General features: G+C 45.4%; 1 protein-coding gene across 11 annotated transcripts in view; it reads right to left on the bottom strand.

Annotated features, from left to right (window-relative positions):
- Window positions 1-17,624, bottom strand: part of RBM4 (RNA binding motif protein 4) — a 38,865-nt gene extending 21,241 nt beyond the window's left edge. For 2 of the 11 annotated variants that reach the window (XR_001882447.1, XM_017857211.1), the window contains exons 1-2: window positions 17,088-17,624; window positions 15,717-16,140 (exon numbers count right to left, since the gene is read on the bottom strand). Coding sequence is in view for 8 of the 11 variants with exons in the window: in XM_017857211.1 (XP_017712700.1) it covers window positions 15,717-16,128 (412 nt within the window). In the remaining 3 variants the exon portion in view is untranslated. Of the gene's footprint in view, window positions 1-9,031; window positions 9,480-11,379; window positions 12,071-14,643; window positions 14,857-15,263; window positions 15,343-15,716; window positions 16,141-16,948 lie in introns of those variants that run through there. The other 9 variants (XR_001882446.1, XM_017857208.1, XM_017857207.1 and 6 more) reach the window with 9 other exon arrangements.
- Window positions 17,625-17,889: the final 265 nt, after the last annotated feature.

The following is a 17,889-nucleotide window of genomic DNA, read 5'->3' as shown; positions in this document are numbered from 1 at the left end:
ACTGCAACCTCCGCCTCCCAGGTTCAAGCGATTCTCCTGCCTCAGCCTCCTGAGTAGCTGGGATTACAGGTGTGGGCTACCACGCCCAGCAAAATTTTAAAGAAGTAAAAAGAAGGCTGGGCGCGGTGGCTCACGCCTATAATCCCAGTACTTTGGGAGCCCGAGGCGGGCGGATCACAAGGTCAGGAGTTCGAGACCAGCCTGACCAACATGGTGAAACCTTGTCTCTACTAAAACTACAAAAAAAAATTTAGCTGGGCTCTCAGGAGGCTGAGGGAGGAGAATCGCTTGGACCCAGGAGGCAGACATTGTAGTGAGCCGAGATGGCGCCACTGGACTCCAGCCTGGGTGATAGAGTGAGACTCCATCTCAAAAAATAAAAAAACAAATTATCTGTAGGCGGGGCACAGTGGCTCACACCTGTAATCCCAGCACTTTGGGAGGCTAAGGCAGGAGGATCGCTTAAGCCCAGGAGTTCAAGACCAGGCTGGGCTATAGGGGAAAACCTTGTCTCTCAAAAAAATAAAAAATAAAAAATAAAATAATAATTAATCAAAACTGAGCTGGGCGTGGTGGTGCATGCCGGTGGTCCCAGCTACTCAAGAGGCTGAGGCAAGAGGATAGCTTCACCCTGGGAGGTCAAGGTTGCAGTGAGACATGTTTGCACCACAGCACTCCAGCCTAGGGAACAAAGTGAGACCTTGTCTCAAAAATAAAATTTTTAAAAAAGTTAGTAGGGCTTGGTGGCATACGCCTATAGTCCTCAATACTTAGGAGGCTGAGACTGGAGGATCATTTGGGCCTCGGAGCTATGGCTGCAGTGAGATATAACACCGTGGCACTCTAGCCTGGATGACAGAGCAAGACCCTGTCTCTACAATAAGTAATATTTTTAGAGAGAGTCTTGCTGTTGTTCACACTGGGCTTGAACTCCTGGGCTGCTCAAGCGATCCCTGCACCTCGGCCTGCCAAGTACCTGAGACTACAGGTGCATGCCACTGTGCCCTGCTTATTTTTTGCCTTTTTAATTGAGGCATGTATTCAAAGTGTGATTCCCTATCCTGGGCGACAGAGCAGGACTCTGTCATGAAAAAAAAAAAAAAAAAAAAAAAAAAGAGAAAAAAGAAAACCCATGTATAATTTTTTATTTCCCAAAACGTAGTAGCCTGTTGTTGACCGGAAGCCTTACAGGTCATAAGTCAATTAACATATTTTATGTGTTACATGTATACTGTATTCTTACAATAAAAGCTAAAGAAAAGGCTGGGCGCAGTGGGGTCACACCTATAATCCTAACACTTTAGGAGGCTGAGGTGGGTGGATCACCTGAGGTCAAGAGTTCGAGAACAGCCTGACTAATATGGTGAAACCCTGTCTCTACTAAAAATACAAAAGTTACCTGGGCATGGTTGGCGTGTGCCTACAGTTCCAGCTACTCAGAAGGCGGAGACAGGCGATTTGCTTGGACCCAAGAGGCAGAGGTTGCAGTGAGCCGAGATCACATCACTGCACTCCAGCCTGGGTGACAGAGCAAGACTCCCTCTCAAAAAAAAAAAAAAAAAATCATGTAGAAGTGAATCATCATAAAGGTGTTCATCCCGATAGTATTCACGTTGAATAGGCTGAGGAAAAGTAGGAGGAGGGGTTGGTCTGGCTGTCTCAGGGGCAGCAGAGGCAGAAGAAAATCCATCTATAAGTCCATGTATAAGTGAACCTGCACAACAGTTCAAAACCTTGTTGTTCCATGGTCAACTGTACAAAGGAAGCCCCAAAGTTGGTTAGGTGTCAATCTTCCTTACACTGTGAAACTGTGAAGTCCCATCTTGTCGCTTATCTGAATACAAACAATTCTGATGTTGGATAGAGGGACTCAAAGAAATCAGCAGGCACACACAACCCTCAATGGAAGCACCAGCCCCCAGCGGACAGAGTACTCAACCTCCCTGTTAGTTGTGACAAGACAAAAATGAGAGCCGTAATAAAATGCTCAATTCACTCATCACTATCCAAGTACTTTCTCCTTTGGTGTCGTGTATCCTTAAGGAGACAGGAAGAACCATCCCTGTTTTGGTCGGGGTGGGGGTGGGCGGGTATATGTTTCAGACAGGTCAGGTCTCACTATGTTGGCCATGCTGGCCTCGGAACTCCTGCGCTCAATCTTTGCACCTCAGCCTCCCTAGTAGCTGAGACTACAGACAGGTGCCACCACGCCTGAAACCATCCCAATTTTGTATCTCAAGGATGCTATTTACCTGCCATAAAGTAACACAAGTCCCTATTCCTGTCAGATTTGCATCTGGTGAGAAGCTGGAAGGTTCACTCAGGTTAAGCCATCATAATCTGGCTTGACAAAATAGAGTTGTTACCATGAAAAAACTTAATAATGCAAGAACATGGTTTAACAAAGCAAATATTAAGGCTTCAAAAAGTCCCCGGCCCCACCTTCCCCAGAAGCCAACTGCTTTTGCCTTTTTAGCTGTTCTTTACCTTTATTTCTGAATAAGATGTTCATAATCCATTTGCCACTTTAAAAAATTTCCTTTTGGCTGGGTGTGATGGCTCACGCCTGTAATCCCAGCACTTTGGGTGGCCAAGGTGGGCAGATCATGAGGTCAGGAGATCGAGACCATCCTGGCTAACACGGTGAAACCCCGTCTCTACTAAAATACAAAAAAATTTAGCCAGGCGTGGTGGCGGGCGCCTGTAGTCCCAGCTACTCGGGAGGCTGAGGCAGGAGAATGGCGTGAACCCGGGAGGCGGAGCTTGCAGTAAGCCGAGATCACACCACTGCACTCCGGTCTGGGCGACCAAAAAAATAATTCCTCATTTCTATGAGTTTTGCTCTTACACATATTACCTACCCATCCCCACTTCATGAGATTATTATTTTATTACAATATTCAGAGCTACAACAATCGTAACTAGGTAAATATCACACACAGTTGAATCCTGCTACGGTTTGAGTGTTTATGTCCCCTGAAAATTCATGTTAAAATCCGAATCCCCAAGGTGAAAGTATTAGGTACACCTTTGAGAGGTGATTACACCAAAGAACAAAGCCCTCATCAATGGGATTTGTGCCCTTATATAAAAGAAACCCCAGAGAAATCCCTCACCCTTCCTGCCTTGCAAACTCAAGACAGGATCCAGGCACCAAGTCTGCCACAGCCTTGATCTTGGCCTTCCCAGGCTCCAAAACGCTGAGAAATAAAATTCTGTTGTGTATAAGCCATCCAGTTTATGGTCTTTTGTCACAGTAGCTCAAACGGAGTTAAGAAAATCCTCATGTTGGCCGGGCTGTTCTTTACCTTTATTTCTGAATAAGATGTTCATAATTCATTTGCCACTTTTAAAAATTTCCTTTTGGCTGGGCGTGGTGGCTCACGCCTATAATCCCAGCACTTTGGGAGGCCAAGGTGGGGGCGCATCACGAGGTCAGGAGATCGAGACCATCCTGGCTAACACAGTGAAACCCCGTCTCTACTAAAAAAATACAAAACTCAGCCAGGTGTGGTGGTGGGTGCCTGTAGTCCCAGCTACTCAGGAGGCTGAGGCAGGAGAATGGATGGCGTGAACCCAAGAGGCGGAGCTTGCAGTGAGCCGAGATCGCGCCACTGACTCCAGCCTGGGTGACAGAGCAAGACTCTGTCTCAAAAAAGAAAATCCTCATGTTATAGTACTTCACAAGTTTGTTTATTCTAGTTAATATTTACCTTAATTTTTTCATTTTCTCTGTACTTCATCAGTAATTCAGCTCTGAACTCTCCAAATAAGGCAAAAATTTCCTCAGTATATTCTAATAGTTTTTTGTCTGAGACATCCCTTCTTAGAAGTATACTTTCTCTTGCTTCAACCTGGACTACTGTTCTCCAAATCCACTGCAGAAAGGGAGTCCTGGTACTTCCCATCACCATCATCCTGGGAATTCCTTTTACCTCAGAATGAGATGATGTATAAGAACACAAAAGTACTGAGAGCAAACTGACCTGGGTAATTTGAAACAGCACTTAGTACCAGTGCCAATAATCTCACTCTCACTACTGCATCCCCCTGAGGCTACTTTAAGTATTGATGTGTAGCTCTAGGGTAAGGAGCCTGGTTTAATTTAGTATTCACCCAAAACCCCAATTTTGAGGATGCCTGGAAAATTTCTGAGACAGGGTCCCTCTGTCACCCAGGATGGAGTCCAGTGATACCATCTCTGTTCACTGCAACCTCTATCCCTGGCATCAAGCAATCCTCCCATCTCAGCCTCCTGAGTAGCTGAAACTACAGGCGCGAGTCACCATGACCAGCTCATTTTTAAATTTTATTATTATTATTATTATTATTATTGAGTCTCGCTCTGTTGCCCAGGCTGGAGTGCAGTGGCCGGATCTCAGCTCACTGCAAGCTCCACCTCTTGGGTTCACGCCATTCTCCTACCTCAGCCTCCCGAGTAGCTGGGGCTACAGGCGTCCGCCACCTCGCCCGGCTAGTTTTTTGTATTTTTTAGTAGAGATGGGGTTTCACCGGGTTAGCCAGGATGGTCTCGATCTCCTGACCTTGTGATCTGCCGTCTCAGCCTCCCAAAGTGCTGGGATTACCAGCTTGAGCCACCGCGCCCCACCTATTATTATTAAGACATACTTAAAACTCTCATTGCCCAGGGTTCAATGGCGCTATTTCAGCTCCCTGCAACCTCTGCCTCCCGGGTTCAAGTGATTCTCCTGCCTCAGCCTCCCGAGTAGCTGGGATTACAGGCACCCACCACCATGACTGGCTAATTTTTTGTGTCTTTAGTAGAGATGGGGTTTCTCCATGTTGGACAGGCTGGTCTTGAACTCCCAACCTCAGGCGATCTGCTGCCTTGACCTCCCAAAGTGCTGGGATTACAGGCGTTGAGCCACCATTCCTGGCCAGAAAACTTAAGGCAAAGTTAACAGGGTTAACATCAAGTTAAACTCCAAGATCACCCTGAAAACTCTGCCCTCCATGGTCCTTTGACTCACGCAGAACCAGGCCAGGCCACATGTCATCAATACAAAATAGTATGACCATTCCCACCTCAACCTGACTTCTAAGGACATATCAATTATTTGTACACCCAAGACCCAGACAAGCAGCAGCTTGTGGAGGCACAGTGAGGACAGGCACAATGCCCTGTTGATCTTTGTATTCACCACATGCTAACCTAATTGCAGGTAATCATGGAGTACCTAGCGAAATAGAAATCCAGCTAGACATTTACTAGACAGAATGAACAGTGAAATGCTATGGGGGAAAAATCAGTTTATTAAAGCATTACTCTTGAAAAACTACATTTTGGCCAGGCACAGTGGCTCACATATAATCTCCGCAAAAACTTTAGGAGGCCAAGGCAGGAGGATCCCTTGAGCTCAGGAGATCAGAGTTACAGTGAGCTATGATCATGCCACCGCACTGCAGCTTGGGTGTCTAAAAAACAAAAAGAGCTAGATGGCTAAACAAAAGCAAGAAAAGTACTTTATTACTCCTGAGGTAAGGAGTGGCAGCATAACCTTGTCAATTACACAGAGCCAACTATATGGCTTCAACTCAAAGATACACTTGATTGGAAGCATAAAGAAAACTTCATAATACATCGATGTTGAAAATCAGTGACTTATAGTCAATCTTTCCAAATCACCTCTTAAAAATAATTCGTCTCGCTCTATCACCTGGGCTGGAGTATAGTGACACAATCAGCTCACCACAGCCTGAAACTCCTGGGCTCAAACTATCCTCCCGCTTCAGCCTCTCTTAGTAGCTGGAACTTCAGCTGCATATCCACCACACAGAGCTAATTTTAAAACTGTCTTAGAGGCCGGGCGCGGTGGCTCAAGCCTGTAATCCCAGCACTCTTGGGAGGCCGAGACCGGGCGGATCACAAGGTTCAGGGATCGAGACCATCCTGGGCTAATACGGTGAAACCCCGTCTCTACTAAGAATACAAAAAACTAGCCCAGGCGACGAGGCGGGCGCCTGTAGTCCCAGCCTACTTGGAGGCGGAGGGCAGGAGAATGGCGTGAAACCCCCGGGAGGCCGGAAGCTTGCAAGTGCAGCTGAGATCGGGCCCACCGCACTCAGCCTGGGCGACAGAGCCAGATCCGTCTCAAAAAAAAAAAAAAAAAAAAAAAAAAAAAAAACTGTCTTAGAAACAGGATCCTGCTATGCTGCCGAGGCTGCCATTGTTCTTGATAAAGTTTGTCCTCTCAACAAGTCAATAGTTTAAGGCTGGGTGTGGTGGCTCATGCCTGTAATTCCAGCACTTTAGGAGGCAGGCGAATCACCAGTCCGGGAGTTTGAGACCAGATTGGCCATGGTGAAACTCCATCTCTACTAAAAATACAAAAATTAGCCAGGTGTGGTGGCGGGCGCCTGTAATCCCAGTTACTCAGGAGGCTGAGGCAGGAGAAATCACTTGAGCACGGGAGGCAGAGGCTGCAGTGAGCCAAGATCATGCCAGTGCACTCCAGTCTGGGCAATAGAGAGACCCTGTCTCAAAGGAAAACACACACACACATACACACACACACACACACACACACACACTAGTTTAAAAGAGAAAATGGAAAAGCATCTAGTATGAACATAGCATTAAGCCAGGCCAGATTCTGAGTTATGAAAAAACTACTCTTATGTTGTCTGTTACAGGGAGATCAGGATCTCAAAGCAGAAAGCAACAGTGACTTCCTCCAACAAAATCAAGAAATTTAAAAACAGAACTTTTTTTGAGAGAAGTATCGCTCTTTTCCCCCAGGCTTGAGTGCAATGGCTCAATCTCGGCTCGCTGCAACCTCCACCTCCCGGGTTCAAACGATTCTCCTGCCTCTGCCTCCCTTTGTATTTTTTAGTAGAGACAGGGTTTCACCAAGTTGGCCAGGCTGGTCTCGAACTCCTGACCTCAGGGGATCCGCCTGCCTCAGCCTCCCAAAGTGCTGGGATTACAGGCATGAGCCACTGTGCCTGGCAAAAAATTTTTGAGACAAATATTTTTTGAGACACCCAGGCTGTAGTGCAGTGGCCTGATCTTAGCTCACTGCAGCCCTGACTTCCTGGGTTCAAGTGATCCTCCCACCTCAGCCTCTGGAGTAGCTGGGACCACAAATGCGCACCAATACGCCCAGGTAATTTTTAAATTTTTTGTAGAGACAGGGCTTCCCCATGTTGCCCAGGCTGGTCTTGAACTTCTGAGCTCAAGCAACCCACTTGCCTCAGCCTCCCAAAGTGCGGGAATTATGGGTGTGAGGCACTGCACCTGGCCAAGGAGTGAGTATTTTATTTTATAAAATACTTTTTTGAAACGGAGTTTTGCTCTTGTTGCCCAGGCTGGAGTGCAATGGCGCAATCTTGGCTCACTGCAACCTCCGCCTCCTGGGTTCAAGCGATTTTCCTGCCTCAGCCTCCTGAGTAGCCGGGATTACAAGCACACGCCACCACACCCAGCTAATTTTTTGTATTTTTAGTAGAGACAGGATTTCACCATGTTGGTCAGGCTAATCTTGAACTCCTGACCTCGTGATCCACCCGCCTCGGCCTCCCAAAGTGCTGGGATTACAAGAGTGAGCCACCATGCCTGAGTTAATTTTAACTAGTTAACTAATTTTAACTAATTTAGTTAAAATTAAACTAGTTTTGTAATGCAAAAATGTATCATATCCATGTTTACCATGTCACTTCTGAAAATCCTTCACTGACCATCCCCATCTAAATAGAATTCTCTGCTTGACATTTCTGCATTTTCTCCTCCCTCAGAATAGAAGCTACAGAACCGTATATATGCCCAACACTTAAAACACCACTTTCGAGAGTATCATTCAATAAAATATTTGTTGAATCAACAAATACTGTTAGTCTCCAATGTTTGAAATTTGCCAACCCTACCCATCAGATCAAAGGGTATACTGACAGAGTAAAAATGGCGTTCAGTGGTGGGTCTGTCCTTTAGAGAAAAAGAAACCAAAGTAGGTATGTACGACCATCCAAGAGAAATGGCAGAGAACCAACCCAGCCAGGAAAGGAAAAAACTAACAGAAAAACATTTGCTGGGAAGATTAAATGAGAACACATGAAACATCCAGCACAGGCTTCACGTACAAAAATATTCAATAAATTACATGTTGTATAGAGCTGTTCAAATCTTGGCCATCCCATGATTAGAAAGAATCCAACAGGAGGAAGCAATTATTAAAAAAAAAAAAAAAAATCTAAGAAACCATCTAAAACCAGCTTATCTCTCCATCATCATAACCCGACTTCCCTAAAGAGTAATGCCGGGCATACAGTAGGTGCTCAGTATTTGCTGAATGATTCTGAGAAATGCTCTAACAAGACAGAGTCCTGTATCTGTAGAAACTGGAGCAAGAAGGTACAGAGCAAACATATGGAAGACAAGTAACTGTTTCAAGAAAAACATGAGGCTAAGAGGTGGCAGTACTTGCACTTAGCCCCATCATTCAGCAAGGCATCTAAAGTTTGTATGTTGGGTCATTTCTCCATGCCTATGATTTAAAGGCTATAAACCCAAGTAATGAGGTGCTAGTGGGACATTCAGGCATTCTTTGGATTTTGGCAGAGCTAAACAAATAGATGATGAAAGGCATCAACACATGTCACTGGCCTACAGTTAGCAAAGTACTCTTGGAGCCACAGCTTCATTTTTTCACACGGCACAAAGAGCGAAAGCTGACTTCCTCATCCCCGGAAATTAAGCTAGATATACTGACTGGGTGATTGGAATGGTAGTGACTGCTTCTCTAGAAGAGAAGACCTACATCTCTAAACTAAAAGTAGTTGGTTTTATAACAAAGGTGGACCAGTGGGAAAAGTCTTCATTAGAATAAGGCTGCCTACCTGGGCTTCTGTATAACCCCTTTCCTCTGGCACCTACAAGTCCTATTTGCAAGAAACAAAAGAACTGCAGTGACGTTCACCCAAAGCTGAGTATCTTAAAACTTTATACCCTCCCCTTCAAGGTACAAATGAACCCCCAAACAAGCCGAAGCAAGAAGTCTCTCAAAGCACACATACCCTAAGTTGAAAAACCATTTATTTCACTGGAAAGAAAAAAAGTGATCCAACTCTATAGGTCTAGCCTTTGGACCAAAGAGAGACCCTGGAGCAGTGAGACTCTCACCAAGGTCATTCCCAAATCCAACAGCCGCAGGAGGCAGGAGGCAGGGAGGAGACAGCACAGCCCCCACCACAGTTTCTGCACACAATGAGGCCTGCTGGGAGTACAGAACATGAATGGGAAGCTACAGAAGTTTTGAAGGACAGAAGAACAGGAAAATGGGCAGGAGAGGAAAGGAAAGGAAAGGAAAGGAAGAGAAGGTCTGAACTTAGCAAGGTAAATTAAGGTCCATGGTTCCTGAGGGACTGAACGCACAGAGCCGAGAACGTCCCGGAGATGGGGTACCACGAAGGGTGTATTCTCATGCACAACCGCAGCTCGGAATTTCAGCCCACACACATCCCACCTGAAAGAGAGCACAATACAGCGGCTTTACAGCAAAGCTCAAAAGGGCTTTCCCATTAAAAACTTCAACATCTTTACAAAGTCTGATAACCTTGACACTCCTTTTAAGTTTACTTGTACCCTTCCCCAGTATCACAGTAATCTCTAACAATTGAAAGAGCTTGAAGGCCAGAGAGTAAATGGGGAGTCTAAACAATCTCAGACTAAGGTCTTAAATTAACAGCACATCTTGTTTCATAAAAGTAGGCAAAGAGACATTCCATTGCTCTTGATGATGTTAACATTAGCATTCCTTAGAGAAGGTAATTCCACATCACAAGCTGTCAGCAGAGGACAGGAAAAATGGAAAGGTTCCAATTAGCTCCCTGAGGTTTTAAAACAAAACAAACAAAAAAAAAAACCAACAGTATTTTCTATCTAGGAGTTACTGCCAAGGTCCGAGTTAAAAATCATTCAAAGTCTAAATAAAAGTAGCATCAACTGTACAAGTTTTAAGACCTAAGGACATCCAATTCGAACTAGGGAAGAAACTAACTTTGTAAAGAAGGTGTGGAAGGGCATGTATAAGCTACACATCAAGTCACTGAAGTCTCTTTTCCAGCCCAATCAGTGACTGCCTACTCAATGACCCTGGGAAAGTCACATACCTTCTGCCCTAACTGTAAAGATGACAGTTATCTATCACTCACACAGTTACTATAATTAACCATCAATCATAATGTCTGGGACACACTGGGAGCTACTCAAAACTAAGGGCATTGAGATTTACCCTTAAGTACAACAATAATCTCAAACACCTAGAGCCCAAAGCTGGCAAGTATCAGAAGAGAATATACTCAAGTAGAGCCAAATGGATCATGGGGCTCAAAATGTATGACGGTGGAAAAAGCCAGGGGACTCAGGGTAGAGCTGCTGGCTCAAGAGTATTAAATGCCCAAAACAGCTAGTGAGAAGATGAAGAAGGGAGTGATTTGCTTATGGCAAAGCTCCCAACCCTGGATTTCAACCTCACCAAAGGAGTAAAATTAACAGGTGTCCATGCATACTTAAACACATACCCTGAGAAAGTAGATGATGTCAAAACTAGAACTGTGGGAATAGTTACTTAAAAAAAAAAAACCTAAGTAAGTGACAGGCTGGGCTGTTACAGGACAGACTGAAAGATAAAGCAATGGAGTAGGCACTCTATTCAGGGAATAAATCTGAGCTGGGCAAAGAAGGTGGGTGTTAGCATCTATGCCCAGACTTCTTTGTGGAACTTCATAAAAGATAAGTTTTGTATTTCTCTCTATCCCAACTTACCATCAAATAAGTTCTATAAAACTCATAAGGGTTGAACCGTTCAGGAATGTCAGAAATACGCTTCAAGATTAAGATGATGCCATTTTGGTAGTCTTCTTAGTAACTGGGACCTGAGCAGTGATGACCAGTTAACTACAGTTATGGAATTTATCATCAGGGGTCATATCAGAACTTTCACACAGCACAAAACAGAACAGGAAACTTGAAGACCTTAGGAATGTCGCACACCTAAGAAACTTAACAAAGGCTCTAAGAAACAAAACACCTGAGCCTGAACGTGTGGGTCCCCAGGTAAGGTTCAATTATAGCATAATACATAGGTGACCCAAGATTCACCAGCACATCATTCTTTATTTTTCTAGGCACCAATAGAATCAAATTGACTCTCACTACCAGAAGCCCTGAAAAATAGCCATGAGGGCCAAGGAACTCTATATATTTTAAAGTTAAACAGGTAGGACTTCTCTCTAGCCTGTGAGCCACCCTAGTAACCTTACCCTAACCCTGCAAAAGCAAGCAAGCAGGGCAGCCTAAATGGAGCCCTTTAGGCTGCAGGAGGGATGGCAAAACCAGAAGAAGGAACACCCCACCCCTCTCACCTCAAGCTTTAAAAGGCTGAGTACCGCGCCCGATCGGCATACTGCTCCCGCTCATACCGGGCCATGTCGTACAGAGAATTCCGCGCAGCTGCTGAAGCTTGGGACAACTCACTCTCATGCCCGTAACCGTAGCCCTCTCCAACAGTGGGGACTGGGGCTGTAGCGCGACGCAGGGGGCTCCGATCCCGCCCGTAATATGAAGTGGAAGCTGCAGTAACAGCAGCAGCGGCTGCTGCTGCAGCAGCAGCTGTGGCAGCAGCTCCTGAGGTCGGCAACAGGTGTCTATCGTAGGGATCAAGAGAGGTGGAGGTGAGGTGACTGGCCATGGCTGTATTCTGGACTTGTGGCAGCTGGGACAGGGTCTGCTCTGCATAATTATACACGGAGGCAGCTGCAGCCGCCACTGCCTCATAGGACCGGGCAGCACGGCAGCGCTTGTAGTAGGCATCGAGCGCTCCGTACGCGTTGTTGTAATACAATGAATCCCCATAGCTCATGGTGTAAGGCGTACGCACTGCTCCGTATTGCTCATTATATTGCTCGGTCAAGTCTGCCACGCGGCCTGAACGATCTATCGGACACTCTTTGGACCAGTGCCCCTCTTTCCCGCACCGATAGCAGCCGCTCTGGTCTCCCATCCCGGGCGCAGTCCTAAGCCGGCTGGTGGACAACTGCACGTGCATTCGTTTGCCTTGAAGAAACAGACGCAAGAAGGGTTGCTATCACTCTTACTCACAGCCCCAGCCCCTACCCCAGACACTGGTCATAGCAATGGCTTTATCTAGGCAATTCTAATGCAGAACTCATCTTTACCAAAAGATAAAAAGGAAAAAAAAAAGACTCAACTTATAGATTCAGTATAATGACCTGATTTCAGGCAAAGACCAATTAGGTGACGAAATAGTCCAGCTATAACAATAGTTTAAATGCTTAAGAAATAAACTACTCTTGCTCAAAACAAGCTCATCCTTTGCCAAGTAACTGCAGGTAAAAATCATCTCCAAACAGTGGCTCAAAGTCAAAAGAAGTCAAAGAAAGAGTGCCCAATTTTTTTCTGACACCTCCAATCCTTACCAGCAAGATGGATTTTCATTAAGCAAGGGAATGTAAGTAAAGGCCACCCTCCTCAAAAACTTTAGAAGAATGGAATAAAAGAATGGAATAAAAGACTCCACTATTAAAGAATGATCTAGACTCAATCCACGGCTGAATGTGACAAGCAAATCTCAAAGTACATCTCTGGAAAAACCCTCATGAACTGGGGAGACTGAGGGGCACAAGTTGAAGGACAGCCTTCTCCCTTAACTGGGCCCTTTAAACTGCTGGTTCTGATCATTGCTTTAACATGGATTCTTTACAATCTGGTAGTTAATTTTAGTGACCCTCTACTAGGGTCAAAGGCAAACAGGGCAAAAACAGGACAGATTGTTCTCAAATGCCTGAAATTTTGAATACTGTAAAAACCATGGAAGAAAAGGTGGCTGAGGAAAGTGGAGAATAACTACTTATACTAGTCAGTGGACCAAACTGCTCAGTTTAAGCAGAATTAAAGTACTTCTCCTGAAACTACCTGAGAGCCTAACTAAGAACATACGCCTAATATTTTTCCTGAAAATTAAAATTTGCATTGTGGAAATGAAAAGTATTACTTCTAAAAATGTAATAAAAGCAGAATCTTTTCTAGAAAAGTTAAAACTAAGTTTTAGTAAGTCTCTACAGAAGCAATTTCTACCTAACATGATCTACCAACTTATTGGTAAGCAAAATTCCGAAGAGATCCAAATCCTGCAAAAACTTCCCAATGCAATTGGTTATGACGCACCTAAACATATACCTGTCAAAGGAGTAAATGGTCAAAAAAGCAAGGGAGAGTCAACAGATAGATCCTCTAACATTAGAGAAAATGGTAAACACACATTTTACCTGCAAAATCAATGTTAGATTCTGGGAGACCAGAAAACACAATAGGGAAATGGGATGGAAGGAACAAAATATCAAGGTCTACACAGCTGGGAAGTTTAGGCTGCATGTTACTAAGAGAGTAGATATGCAATTATGCACTTAAGTGCCTTAAAGCGCTAGCCTGTCTCCGGCATTTCCCCAGTGGGCCACTTTGGCACCTAACAAAACCAGAGAAAACAACTGCAACTAAGAAACCAACTGTGCACATTCCAGACAAAAAGATCATTAATAAATACCTTGATCTAAGGATCTGTTGGTTCTAATGCCAGAAAAAGAAGTTAATTTTTTAAGAATATCTAGGCCGGGCGCGGTGGCTCAAGCCTGTAATCCCAGCACTTTGGGAGGCCGAGACGGGCGGATCACGAGGTCAGGAGATCGAGACCATCCTGACTAACACGGTGAAACCCCGTCTCTACTAAAAAATACAAAAAACTAGCCGGCGAGGTGGCGGGCGCCTGTAGTCCCAGCTACTCAGGAGGCTGAGGCAGAATGGCATAAACCCGGGAGGCGGAGCTTGCAGTGAGCTGAGATCCGGCCACTGCACTCCAGCCTGGGCGACAGAGCGAGACTCTGTCTCCAAAAAAAAAAAAAAAAAAAAAAAAGAATAAAAAGAGATTTTAAGTGGGCATGCAATAGAGAAGATACCCAACACTAAGAAACGGAAAGGAAAAAAGACTACCCTAATACCACTCATCAATATACATCTATAACTCTACCAGAATAGCATTAAGAAATAAAAAATGCCAATATTAAATAAAATAAGATAAAAATAACTAAGCAAAGGTTACTGTAGGGGGACCTAGGGTTCAGACACCCAGAGTTTTATATAAGGATAATTTGTCCTGAATCAAGACCACACTGTCCTCTCCTTAAACCTAATTGCTACAAGCAGACATCACCTCTTCTGACTGGGCTACAGTGTGGCAAATAGTCCAAAAATTAGGTATCACACCGCAAACCCTCTCACAAGAGCAGCCTTTGCTCTCAATTAACTTGTTGACAAAATAATTCTCAACTTGCAAATTAAAAAAAAGAAAGCAAACTAGACCTGAGAGACCTGTGTCACTTTTCTTTACTAATGCACAGCAATGCCCACAACACAAGGGTACCCATTACTAGCGGAAATAATGATCAGACCTTCAGCTCTAAAAAAAGCCCAATTTAAGGGAAATGGACACCAAAGGCAGCAGTAATGACTCTTAACGAGGGGAGTACTCAGAAACAGAATCCACCACTACTACACTGTCAGAACACAGGTTTGGAATATATAGCAAGGAGTCACGGGAATACTCCATAATTTGGATAAAGCTTTTTTAATTTTTTAAATTTTTGTTCAGTCCTGCTTAATTAAGCTAAAAAAGGACACTGCTCTTTTTGATACTGGGAAACCAAAGGAGGTGAGAGAAGAGTTCAGATAGCAACTCACCATGATTACCACCCCTGAACTGCCACTGTTGCTTCAGACCTCAGGTTTTGGAATATTTGCGTAATACGTACCAGTTGAGCATCCCAAATCTGAAAATTCAAAATCCAAAATGCTCTAACAAGCATTTCCTTTGAGCAACATGTAGGTATTCAAAATGTTGGGGATTTGAGATGCTTCCAAATGAAGTGACAATCCACATCATCACCCATGCTGCCCTCCAGGCACAAAAAATTCATTTGGTTAAGACTCCTAAGATAACATAAATCTAAGTGCTCTATTCACCAAAATTTTATAAAGTCCAGCCCCCCAAACCAATGAAAAGACAGTCATTACTGCCCCTAAAACCCCAGTGCCTCCTCCCCAAATAGTCCTAAAATCAGCCTTCTAATTCTAGTGTAGCCTTATACTCAAAACACAACCCCTTGGTACAAGTATAATAAAAAAGCAACAAGAGCTGTAACTCTTTTAAGAGTTTATGTAAGGTAAGACAACTTACAAGGATTCTGCTCCTATAAGTGTTGCTTGACATGTTTTTGCGAGGTTCTTCATATAAAATGCATAATTCTGATCCTATGCTGAGGGCAATAAATTCACAGTGAGGAACTCTGAACTGTGCTCTACTATCAAAAAAAGCAAAAACAAAAAAAACAAAAAAACAACCCAGTAACTCAGAAAGCCTTCAGAGAAAAGGATTTCTGCACTGATGAGCACAAAAGCCTTAGGGGCTCCAAATAAAAGCTCAGTGGTTTTTCTCCAGGAGACATTTGCCTAAGGTAAAGCCTCTAAGTCCCATGCATTCTACATCTTAAGAAGTCCATTACCCATACTTAATTCTTCACCACCAGCCAGCCAACAGCTGTTATCTTTACCAAACCTGTCCTTTTACGCATCCAACCCCTTTCTGCACATAGCCTTGTGTTCAGCCCTCTACCCAAAGAGGGTGGTTCACCTTGAAACTCTGTGTTATCAAGGCCCCTGATGGCCTCCACTGCATCCTCTGCCCGCTCCATGTGTACGAAGGCATAATCTTTCACGATGTCACATTCGATGACCGGACCATACTCCTCAAACTTGGCTCGAAGCTCCTTATTGGTGCAAGTGGGACTGATGTTGCCCACATGCAACTTTGTTGAGGTTTTGCTCTTATTCTTGCTGGCTTCCACGTTGATGTTCACCCCATGAAGCTTGTAATGGTGCAGGTTGCGTATGGCATCTTCAGCTGCAGTTTTATCTTCTATGTGCACAAAGCCGTAATTCTTAATGATGTCACATTCCAGCACCTTCCCATACTGCTCGAAGAGTGAGCGAATCTCCTGCTCTGTAGCCTCCCGGGGCAGGTTTCCGATGAACAGCTTCACCATCCTGACAAGAGCCTGGGAGAGAAAAACAAGATTTCTGACAAAAGACCTCAGGCCCACATCAGTTCATAAAAAACAACGATTTTCACTCTGATGTGTATTTCCAGTTTTCTCTCACCCGCCTGCACACACACCTCCACACAATATAATCAAAGGGAAGTGGGAGTGAACTAGGGCCTGCTATAGTAGCCGCCATGAACCTGTAAGAATGAGAAGACGTCTGCAATAGGGAGGTCCTTAGTAGACAAAGGATTTAGTAAGAACTGATACGTTCCAACAGAAATGTGCATGAAAAACAGGATATGGAGAGATGGGGGTACTGGGCTTTTCTATCCATTAGGAAAGCAACAGAAAACGAAAGTCTACTAGGCTTGCTGCCTGCCTGAAATTATCAACAGGCTTTTCCTCAAGTAGTAACCAAAGCAGCCATCATTTCCGGGGAAATGGGTCTTGCAATAGCTGCATTTGAGTTTTCTTTGGAAGTAGTGAACGCGCGACTCGGATCAGACAGCGAGGAGTGGAGGATAAAGGAAGTACTGGACTGGGGAACGCCTCTCTCGGGGCACCGTCCGAGCTCCTGCGGAACACTGAAATGCGTGGCCGCGGAGGAGAGCTTCAGATTCATTAACCAGACGATGTCTCACAGCCCGAGAAATTCTCGAAACAGGGACGTAATTGCCAGGTATAAGGGAAAGGGGGTTTTCCAAGTGGAAATCTCGAGGCTTCCAAGAGGAGCCACGTCGGGCGCGGGGCAGGGTGGGGGGAAAAAAAAAAAGCAAGGTATTCTCAGGGGGCGGTGGGGGAAGGGCTGCTCCCGGCTTACCGCGCAATGCCGAGGACCGAGATCGGCTTAGTGACGGGTGTGGAGGCTGTGACCCCACCAGGACACCCCCGAAGCCCAAGGGAGTGAGAGAAAATTTAACAGAGTACAAGAAAGGCAATGGAAGGGCTCGCAGTCTCACCCGCACGGAAACCAGCAGGGCCTCCTCCTCGCGGCACGGACGCTTCTGACAAAACGCTAAAATGGCGGCGGCCGCAGCAGTGGCTCTGGGTAGAGGGGGGAGGTGAGCCTACAACCGGATTGGCCACTCAATAAAGTAAAAGGCCGGCGTTCCCGCAGATCCTCTTCCTGATTGGTTACCACGGACGCCAATTACCTGAGAGGCCGGCAAGAGGTGGAAACGTCTGTAACCTCGGAGCTTTTATGCGAAAGCCAATGGGCACCAACCTCGCGAAGCCAAACTCATTGATTGGGCAAGAAATCAGCGTGAGGGCGGACCTACAAACGTGGGCTTCGCCGGCGGGGTGCAGCCCGCCATTAGGCGGAGCGAGCTAGAGCCCCGGGGTTGCAGTCTTTAGCTTCATGGCGCCAACTTCGTTAAGCTTCCACATTTCGCCACCGCCACGTGCACAGCCAGACACTATTCCGCGCTCCATTCTGCCGTTCACTCTAGTTGTCTCCCTCTAACCTCCCAAGCACCACCCACCTCGCGGCCAGGACGCTGTGGAAATAGCTTATGCAGGCACAGCCAGGTAAGAAAAACACCCTCCTCCCGCCCACCACCACCACCACCACCTCAGGAAACCAACCTTCTCCTTGGGCCAGTAGTCCACACTGTATCCTTCAGAGTCTCGGAGCTCCCCCAAAATCAAACCTCTCACAGGTGGTGAAAGGACCTCTGTAATGGCCCAGAAGTAGGCCCAGCAGAAGGCTGCACTGTCCAGGAGACGCTGAGGACAAGTTCCCTCTGGGAACCAGCCTCC

The sequence above is a fragment of the Rhinopithecus bieti genome, unplaced genomic scaffold (assembly GCF_001698545.2).
Source record: "Rhinopithecus bieti isolate Rb0 unplaced genomic scaffold, ASM169854v2 scaffold_44159, whole genome shotgun sequence".
Lineage (NCBI taxonomy): Eukaryota > Metazoa > Chordata > Mammalia > Primates > Cercopithecidae > Rhinopithecus > Rhinopithecus bieti.
The sequence above is the reverse complement of the archived record's forward strand: the minus strand, read 5'-3'. Positions and strand labels throughout refer to the sequence as shown.